The sequence below is a fragment of the Marmota marmota genome, unplaced genomic scaffold, assembly GCF_001458135.2.
Source record: "Marmota marmota marmota unplaced genomic scaffold, marMar, whole genome shotgun sequence".
Lineage (NCBI taxonomy): Eukaryota > Metazoa > Chordata > Mammalia > Rodentia > Sciuridae > Marmota > Marmota marmota.
The window spans coordinates 37245006-37253739 of NW_026000082.1; the positions used below are offsets into that span (position 1 = coordinate 37245006).

The 8734-nt window shown below is 60.8% G+C and overlaps 2 protein-coding genes across 4 annotated transcripts in view; one reads left to right on the forward strand and one right to left on the reverse strand.

Annotated features, from left to right (window-relative positions):
* Nucleotides 1–4293, forward strand: part of Gale (UDP-galactose-4-epimerase) — a 5648-nt gene extending 1355 nt beyond the window's left edge. The window contains exons 1-11 of one of the 2 annotated variants that reach the window (XM_015485527.2): nucleotides 17–219; nucleotides 1591–1716; nucleotides 1822–1937; nucleotides 2022–2135; nucleotides 2418–2594; nucleotides 2850–2963; nucleotides 3052–3118; nucleotides 3209–3294; nucleotides 3396–3473; nucleotides 3660–3774; nucleotides 3889–4293. In XM_015485527.2, coding sequence (XP_015341013.1) covers nucleotides 1596–1716; nucleotides 1822–1937; nucleotides 2022–2135; nucleotides 2418–2594; nucleotides 2850–2963; nucleotides 3052–3118; nucleotides 3209–3294; nucleotides 3396–3473; nucleotides 3660–3774; nucleotides 3889–3947 — 1047 coding nt within the window. In that variant the 5' untranslated portion in view covers nucleotides 17–219; nucleotides 1591–1595 and the 3' untranslated portion in view covers nucleotides 3948–4293. Of the gene's footprint in view, nucleotides 1–16; nucleotides 220–1590; nucleotides 1717–1821; nucleotides 1938–2021; nucleotides 2136–2417; nucleotides 2595–2849; nucleotides 2964–3051; nucleotides 3119–3208; nucleotides 3295–3395; nucleotides 3474–3659; nucleotides 3775–3888 lie in introns of those variants that run through there. The other variant, XM_015485526.2, reaches the window with a different exon arrangement.
* A 59-nt stretch (nucleotides 4294–4352) lies between these two features.
* Nucleotides 4353–8684, reverse strand: Lypla2 (lysophospholipase 2). Of its 2 annotated transcripts, XM_015485529.2 has the most exons (10): nucleotides 8528–8683; nucleotides 7032–7137; nucleotides 6714–6745; nucleotides 6524–6589; nucleotides 5993–6040; nucleotides 5841–5911; nucleotides 5645–5718; nucleotides 5468–5569; nucleotides 5195–5368; nucleotides 4353–5118 (listed from the first exon to the last, which is right to left on the reverse strand). In XM_015485529.2, exons 2-10 carry the CDS (start codon nucleotides 7107–7109, stop codon nucleotides 5068–5070), a joined length of 696 nt encoding a protein of 231 aa, XP_015341015.1. In that variant the 5' UTR covers nucleotides 7110–7137; nucleotides 8528–8683; the 3' UTR covers nucleotides 4353–5067. The 2 variants fall into 2 exon arrangements, with proteins under 2 accessions (XP_015341015.1, XP_048672048.1); XM_048816091.1 differs by lacking the exon at nucleotides 6714–6745 and having other exon boundaries at nucleotides 8528–8684.
* Between the last annotated feature and the right edge of the window lie 50 nt (nucleotides 8685–8734).

The window sequence follows — 8734 nt, forward strand, 5'->3', positions numbered from 1 at the left end:
GGGGCGGGCGGGCCCGCCCCTTCTGCTCGCGTTTCCCGCGGCGGTGGCCGGGCGACTCGGGTTCATTCATTCCCGACCCGGACTCCTAACTGGGCCCCTTCTGAGCCACGGCCCAAAAGTTTAGCCCGAGACTCCGCTGCCCTTGGGCGCTCACAGCCCAGCGCCTCCTCCCCTCCATTATACAGACTGGGAAAACTGAGGAAGCGACAGCTGACCAAGGTCATCCCGCGGGACGGGGGCGAGACCGGCCTCAGGCAGCCGTCCTGCCCCCCAGGGCCTCTGCGTGACCACTTTCGGGGGCCCCGTATTGGGAGTGCGGCTTGTCGCCGGGGCAGAGTCCAGAGGGGAAATGGGCGGGCTGCTGGGGAGAAGGGCCGGGCTGCGAGCTTGGAGATGCGAATTCCAGCCCGGGTGTCACTAGGGTGAGACCGTAGGCTCGGTACTCCCCGTCTCTCACTAGTAGGTTTCTCTGTAAAGTGCCAGTCATAACACCTGCCTCGGCAGGATGCGGGGAGAATTCAGGAAAATAACGCAGAAGTGCCTGGTACCGAGCCTGGCACACAGCGGGCGCTGTCAAGTGGGTGGGAGGGAGCTCGATGAGCCCAGAGGGGTTCGAGGCAGCCTGGAGGAAGGCGGCAGCGGGCCAAGTCGCTGGAATGAAAGGCCTTAGTGTCTGGGGCTTCCTCCGGCCGCTCCCCCTCCGCCTGAAGTTTGTTCAGGGCGGGGATGCACACCTGGCAGTGGGGACTGGGCCAAGTCCACGTCTACACTGGCCCACCCAGCACTGCCTAAAGTTGGGCGGGCTCTGCAGCTCAAGCCTGGAGTGACTGGGCTGACCCTGGCAGGGCTGAGGTTGAGCCAGCCTGGCTCTACCCTGGGGTGGGGCTGGGTGGGGTGGATCCCACTCCAGGACTGCAGGTGCTGCCGTCCAAACTGGGCTTAGTCTTCCTGGTAAAGGATCCCACCTTTAAGGTCATCTGATATATTTCCTGTTTCCTCCCGGCTGATCCTTGAGGAAAGGATAGGGAAGGGGCTGCCTAAAGCAGGAGGTATTAGTTACAAAGGAGTCAGTTGACATTTAGCTATGGCAGAGGCACAGGAGGCCTGAGTCTGAATGGACAGAACACCTACCTGCCTGGGATCCTGGATTCCAGTCCTGCTGCCATATTCTCTTCTGCCCAGGACTGGCCTGTCCCCAGACATTGAAGAGGAAAGTGTGGACCCTCAGAGTTCTGGATCAATTGGAACTAGAAAATATGGTAGCCTTGGGTCTGTCTCCCTCCTCCTGTACCATGTGGCATGTGTTTAAAAGTCACCTCATTGGACCCTCCCTACCCCATGCTGTGTGTACAACTATTAACTCTGTTCTCTAGAGATGAAAACTGCCACCAAGAGGGGTAGGTGATCTTAAAAGCCCAAGGTCAGAAAGTGACAGTACTCAGATTTGAACCAGAGTTGACTCCAAAGCTATCCTCGTAACTAGGACACAGGACTGCCTCTCCCTAAGGTTAGCCAGAGGCCAGCTCCTGTTGAAGAGGCAGGGGCTGAGCAAGCAGCTTCAGCCACCTGAGACTTTGTGTCCTGGACCAGGTGCAATGGCAGAGAAGGTGCTGGTAACTGGCGGTGCCGGTTACATCGGCAGCCACACGGTGCTGGAGCTGCTGGAGGCGGGCTACTCCCCCGTGGTCATCGACAACTTTCATAATGCCATCCGTGGTGAGCATGGGCGGTGGGGCCGAGTTTCTGGAGGGATGGAGAAGGGAAATCCTGGGTTCCAGAACCGCATCTCCTGATCTTGATGGCTTCCATGTGCCCCACCAGGAGGGGGCTCCATGCCCGAAAGCCTACGACGGGTACAGGAGTTGACAGGCCACCCTGTGGAGTTTGAGGAGATGGACATCTTGGACCAGGCAGCCCTGCAGCGCCTCTTCAAAAAGGTGGGTGCAGGTGGGCAGGGGGCAGGAGCACTGCCAAAGGCTTGGCCTACAAAGCCACCTCTGACCCTGGCTCTGCCCCTGCAGCACAGCTTTAAGGCTGTCATCCACTTTGCGGGGCTCAAGGCTGTGGGCGAGTCGGTGCAGAAGCCTCTGGATTATTACAGAGTTAACTTGACAGGGACCATCCAGCTTCTGGAGGTAAGGGGTCTAGGGGAGGGACAGAGACCCCAAGAGAGCCCAGAGCCAGGCTGAAGTCTGGCTGGAAGTGCCAGCCCCTGTGGGTAAGGGCCTGTGTGGGAATCAGACAGGCTCAATCTGTGTCATCTTGAACTTGTCTTTTTTCCTCCCATCCTCTGCCCTCCATGCCTTCCCCCTCTGGAAATGAGAGTGCCCATAAGTGCAGCCCTGCCCTTCCAATGTCACAGAAAGAGGGGCCTAATATGTGAGGCACAGGCCACTGACACCTCCCTCCATGGCCAGATCATGAGGGCCCATGGGGTGAAGAACCTGGTGTTCAGCAGCTCAGCCACTGTGTACGGGAACCCTCAGTACCTGCCTCTGGACGAGGCCCACCCCACGGGGGGCTGTACCAACCCCTACGGCAAGTCCAAGTTCTTCATCGAGGAGATGATCCGGGACCTGTGCCGGGCAGACAAGGTGAGGGCCCCTTGCCCCAGCCCCAGCTCTGCTCATTGACTGACTTCTCCCTTGAGCCTGAGGATGGGGACCCGAGGACGCCCCATCCTGAGGAGAAGCTGAGGCTCAGAAGCAGCGGTGACTTGCGCTAGGTCACGGCACTGTCCATTTCTAGGGACCACAGAGGACAGCTATAGGTGTAAGGTGGAGGGCTCTGGACTCAGCTGGGACGTGCTGCTGTGTCCCTGTCCCCATCACCTGACTTGTGTCCCGCAGGCCTGGAATGCGGTGCTGCTGCGGTACTTCAACCCCACCGGTGCCCATGCCTCTGGCTGCATTGGCGAGGACCCCCAGGGCATTCCCAACAACCTCATGCCTTATGTCTCCCAGGTAAGGGTAGGGAGTAGGGACAGGAGTGGCCTAGGGGTACCACAGCTGGTGCCAGGCTGGAAAGAGCTGACCTAACCTCTGACCCTAGGTGGCAATCGGGCGACGGGAGGCCCTGAATGTCTTTGGCAATGACTATGATACAGAGGATGGCACAGGTGAGCCTAGGACCAGGTGGACTCAGGAGTAGGAGCCCCTAAGGAGATCCAAGTGGGATGAACTCCCCTCAACCGCCTCCTCCTCTGCAGGCGTCCGGGATTATATCCACGTGGTGGATCTGGCCAAAGGCCACATTGCTGCCCTGAAGAAGCTGAAGGAGCAGTGTGGCTGCCGGGTAGGGAGAAGCCAGGGAGGGACGGCCAGGGAACTCTAGGTAAATGGGCCCCAGAGGGGTGGAGAGTCCAGCCACTTCCACAAACCCTGTTCTCCTGGCAGATCTACAACCTGGGCACAGGCACTGGCTACTCAGTGCTGCAGATGGTCCAAGCCATGGAGAAGGCCTCAGGGAAGAAGGTGGGTGCCACTCTACCCTGCCCCATCAGCCACAGAAGGCCCGGCCCTTCCCACCCGCCTGCCCAGCGCACACACCCGTCTCAGCCTGCCTCACACCCGGCGCTAACTATCTATAAGTGGCCCTGACCAGCAGTACGTGGGCAAGGCCCAGGGTCAGCTCAGCTAAGCCTGCCTCCTCTCTTGCAGATCCCGTACAAGGTGGTGGCACGGCGGGAAGGCGATGTGGCTGCCTGTTATGCCAACCCCAGCTTGGCCCAGGAGGAGCTGGGCTGGACAGCAGCCCTGGGGCTGGACAGGATGTGTGAGTGCTGGCCTGACCCAGAAGAAAAGGGGGCTACAAGGAGTGAACCAGGTCTGGGCTCCCATCCTGGACCGCCTTCAGCGCAAGTTCTGATCATCACCTTGTCTGTCCCAGGTGAAGATCTGTGGCGCTGGCAGAAGCAAAATCCTTCAGGCTTTGGTGCACAGGCCTGATGACCCTCCCATACCATGGACCAGAGAAGGAAGAGACACAACTGCCTGCTCTACGGCCTCTGGCAGGACCCCAGCACCCCAGACCTCTGGGGCCAAGCCAAGGCTGCCCCTACCTCAAACCCAGGCTGGGCCCACTCAGCCCACCAGGCAGGAGGCCAAGAGCTCCACTGACCAGGAGCTGGGGTCTCTACTGCTTATCTCCTGCAGGGGTCAGGAACTCATCAGGACCACCACCAGTCGGTGAGGAGGCAGGGCTCGGGACCACACCCTCCCAAGCACTGACTTCTATAGCTATGAGGGAGCTTTCCAAAGTATTTAAAATAAAAAAATGTTTTCTTACACTGGAGCAGCATCTTGCAGATGGTCACTCTGCACCCCCTGCATGGAATCAGCCAGGACCAAGAGTTGAGGAAGCAATTTCTTTAATTTTATTGGAATCCAGGGCACAACAAGAAAAACACCCAAAACCACATGGAGACAGAAGACGAGACACGAGTCCTCCCTGGCCCTAGAGTGGGGTCGCAGTGAGGGTGAGACAGCCAGGGGAGACCTTGAGCCTCAGTCCAACCCTGCAGGCTCCAGGCCTGCAAGGGAGGAGGGTAATGGGGAGGCAGGGCCCAGCCCCCAAGTGGGGGGATGGCTGTGGGAAGGCTCCCAACTCCTCACCAACACCCCTGCCCAGGGGCAGGCAGCCACAGCAGCAAGGGGCCCGGGCCACGGACACATTCATGATTGAGAAGCAGCTGCAGTGAGGCAGGAGACACGGGATTATCCGGCAATCGTTGGGCTGGGGCCTGCAAGGGCCCCATGGGCCAAACCCTGAGGTCGCAGGAGGGGGCCCAAAGCGGGGCTAGTGAGTGAGGTCCTGAGTGAGTGGGTCAGCAGCTGGGCCCCTTTATCCCGCTGCCTACTTCCCCTCCAATACTGCTGCCAGGGGGCCACCTTCAGGGAAGTAGGGTAAGGAAGCAGCCCACCTGCTGCAGACAGCCAAGAGGCCAAGGCCAGGCCAGGCCTTAGAGGACAGGGCAGGAGGGAGGGAACGGGCTCAACCGGCTCAGATCCAAGATGGTGCCGCACTTGCTTGCTGGGTTCCCTGTTAGCTGGGGGCCAGCAACTCTGATTAGACTGGAGGCAGCAACTTCTCGAGAAATTCCTTCACAGCCGCCATCTCCTGGGGGTGAGGAGAAATTGAGGCTCCCGCTGGAGGGAGGAGGGAGAGAAGTGGGAATGGGAAGCCCCCCACTGACCTGAGGACAGGAACTGTGCATGACCCCTGGGTATGTCTTGAACTGGACCCTGGCAGGTGTGACAACTGACCGGAGCTTCTCAGCCGTCAGGGCCCCAAACCGTACAGGCACCATGGGGTCTAGCTCCCCATGGCACTGGAGGATGGCCAGGTCCTTGGCACTGCCGTTGGCTGCCTGTGAGCCGGAGAGAACTCAGGGCAAAACCAGAGTGTAGCCCAATGCCCAAGCCTCAAGGACACCCAAAGGCAGGAGAGGGTCTTTGGGAACCCTCACCTGGGGGAAGTTCCGGTGCAAAGGCAGCCAGCAGCTCAATGCCACAATGCCAGCCAGAGGGTGGGGGCAGGTGAGGGCCGTGTAGAGGGACAAGGCCCCGCCCTAGGGGGAGGAGAGAATGACAGGTCATGAAGGCACAGTTCACCCACCCAGCCCTCCCCGTCTCTCCCCACTCACCTGTGAAAAACCCCCCAGAACGATTCGATTGGCAGGGATCCCATTCTTCATCTCGTGCTCAATCAAGGCCTTGACTGGGGGGAGGGGCATGATTGGATGGGGGAAGTTGCTGGGAGGACCCCAAGGGAATCAGGCAAGTACTGTCCAGCACTTTCTTGGGACGGGGAAGGGTGCTGAGAAGGGGCCGGGGCCTTACTGTTCTCTGCAGCCTTCTTGATGCCAGCCTCATCCTCTGGAGCATCTGGACTCAGCCCCATCAGGTCAAACCTAGGGGAGCAGAGGAGTGGCAGCTGTGCTGGCCAGCCCCCACAGCTCCCTGGGTTTCTGTCCTCCCAGCCCCACACTCACCAGGAGGGCATCACCATCTTCATGTTGAGTGTCACAGGGATCCTAGGCCTGGGAGGGAGATCCAAAAGGGCCTGTCATGCTCAGGGGGGTAAGGAAGCTACAGTAGAGGGCCCAGGAGGGGACAGAGCAGTCCTTAGGGGCCCCTCCCAGCAAGCAGGGCCTGTGTTTAAGGTGTTGCCAGGCAACCTGCCACGTGGGGCTGGAGGCTGTGGTTGGGGCATCAGCAGTAACGATGGAGAAGCACAGCCCAGCGCTTGGTGTTAACGGGGCTCCAGCTCAGTGGGTGAGTACTTGGGGAAGGGGCATGGGAGGCCCTGGTCCTAGGAGGTCTAGGAGCCCCTAGGGCTGGGGGCTGGTGCTAGATCCATTCCAGAGGGGTCCATAAGAGCTCAGGCTAATAAGGCACTTCTGCAGGCTCTGAGCCCTAGCCCCAGGACACAGCTGACAGCTGCAAACAGGCCTGGGACCACAGGGTCATGCCCACCCTGAATGATCCCCCTACAGTCTCTCCCTTGCTGGGGTGACACTCACGCATGGGGACAGATGTATTTGACGTGAGGGAGCCGGATGGTGGAGAGGGCGTCAGCCCAGCTGTGCCTGTAGGAGGGAAGGAAGGGAGAAGAGGCTCTGATGCAGGGAGGGAGGCAGGGAGGGAGGCCCTCCAGCCTGCTGTCCGCCCTGCCCACCTCCACAAGGAAGGCCCCCTCCCTAGCTCACTCACCCTGTGTCTCCAAGTCCATGTAAAAAAATAACCTAGAAAAGTCAGAGATGGGGCCATGAGGAAGTTCCCCCTCCAGATCCTCCAATATGGGCCACCCCTCCCACAGGCGAGGACCTGGGGGAAACAGGTGGCAGCCAACAGGATATTAACCCTGAGCTTCCTGGCTTCGGCCTACTCCCTTCCCAGCACTGCCACCTCCATGTTTCCCACACCGGCTCCAGCCAGTTTCCCCAGCTGTCCCCAAGGAGTCTGGCAAATGAGAGCAGGGCAGTAGGGGGTGTGTGTGGGGTGCTGCCAAAGGTGAAAGGGTCCCCTTACCGCAGCCGTTTCCCGCTCAGCTCCAGACACAGTGGCAGCGTCGGTGAGCAGGGGCACAGACATGGTGTTACCACACATACACTGCAGGGCTCCCTGCAGGCTGGGCCTGAACAATGAGGGGCTGCAGTCAAGAGCGAGGCTGGGCAGGGGGCAGCCTTCTGGCTCAAGGGGTGCCACCCATGCCACAGCCCCCAGGTTCTGTCCTGGACACAGAGAAAAAGCACGCAGAAGTCCCCAGGCAGGAGGGTAGAAGTTTGCCTCCATTCCAGGGCTGAAAAGCGAGGCAGCCACTGTAGTGGCCCAGAACTCTGTCCCTGGTTCTGACCCAACTCCAGAGCCTGAGCTTGCTGGAGATGAGCAGGGGCAGGGCTTAGGGGCTGGAGGGTGGGAAGGGAATGAAAGGAGGCAGGGCAACCCCTGCTGACCACCCCCCAAGCTCCCCAGTGCTGTGTCCTCTCTTGCCTTCAGTCATCCATTCTCTAGAGTCCCTGGGTCACCTCCTCCCCAACCCCACCCATACTGGGAAGTGATGGGGAGAAAAATGCCAGAGAAATACGCTTCCAGACCCTACTCTCCTCCCATCTTCTCCTTCTTCCCTCCCAGCCCCCCATCCAGCCTTCACAGCAGTTCTGGCTCAACCATTCCCAGAGCCCGTTGGAGCTGCCCATGTCCTCTGAATGCATAAGGACTCCCAAGTCCACCCACCCCCAACTGGTGCTCCACACACCCCTGAGTGGGGCTACCTGCTGCTGCCGCCGCCACTGACTCCAAAAGGGGCCCCAGCTGAACAGGTTCTGGGACTCCCAAACACACAAAAGAATGTCAGGCTGGCTGGCCCCTCCCCGCCCTTAGCATCCTCCAAACTCCGGAAGCTTCCGCTACCTACCTCCAAGTTCCTCCCTTTTACAGGGCGCCCAGCACTCCCAGCTGGCTCCCACCCTCCAGCTCTGACCCCGGGCTGCCCCTCCCTACAGCAGGAAGCTCACAGAGGATCTTGCACCTCTGAACCTAGGGTTCCTCTTCCCACCCAGGAATGCTGGGCTTCCCTGTCTTTTTCGCTCTGGGGACTCCCCCACTCCCACCCTGGCTCCCCCTCTCCGAAGGAGTGTCTTCCCCCCAGACCTGGGGTCTTCCTCCAACCCCAGTAAGACCCGGGGTCTCCCACTACCCACAATGGGAACTTCTCTTCTGACAAGGGTCACCGCCTCCCCAGTGACGTTTTCTACCTGGACCCAGGACTCTCACCTGCCCACAAAGGGGCTTTCTACCTTTGACCCTGGGGAAGCTCCTGCCCCACAACGGGATCCCCCACTTCCGACCGCGAAGTCCTCTCTGCGCACCGGGCAGCCTCTCGCCCGGCCGCGCTGCACTCCCTAAGTGCCCAGGACTGGACAGCGCCTCGCGCCTCGCCCCCCCCCCCCGCCATCGCTCGGGCCGCGCCGCCTCCCCGCGCCCCGCCCGCGGCGCTCCCTGCGCCCCGCGCCCCGGCCCGGCACCTCTCTCCCGGGCGTGCGAGACCGCTCGGGCGATTCTCCCCTTTCTCCCGCACAGACACTCTTCCCCCCTCGGCCGCCCCCGCCGGAACTTCCGTTCGGGTCCCGGGAACCCAGCCATCGCGCTGCCGGAAGTGGCCTGGCCGGCGGTACGGAACCCGGAAGCGGGCCTGCTCCCCGCTCGGGGCTGCCATGTTTCCCCCGGCCTCC

Excerpts from the sequence above, each read along its gene's own strand:
- Lypla2 (XM_048816091.1), bottom strand. The coding sequence starts at position 8,645 with ATGGCTGGGTTCCCGGGACCCGAACGGAAGTTCCGGCGGGGGCGGCCG. Across the intron at positions 5,912-5,992 it reads AAGATGGTGATGCCCTCCTG|GTTTGACCTGATGGGGCTGA; the intron begins GTGAGTGTGGGG and ends CTGCTCCCCTAG. Across the intron at positions 5,719-5,840 it reads CAAGAAGGCTGCAGAGAACA|TCAAGGCCTTGATTGAGCAC; the intron begins GTAAGGCCCCGG and ends CCCTCCCCCCAG.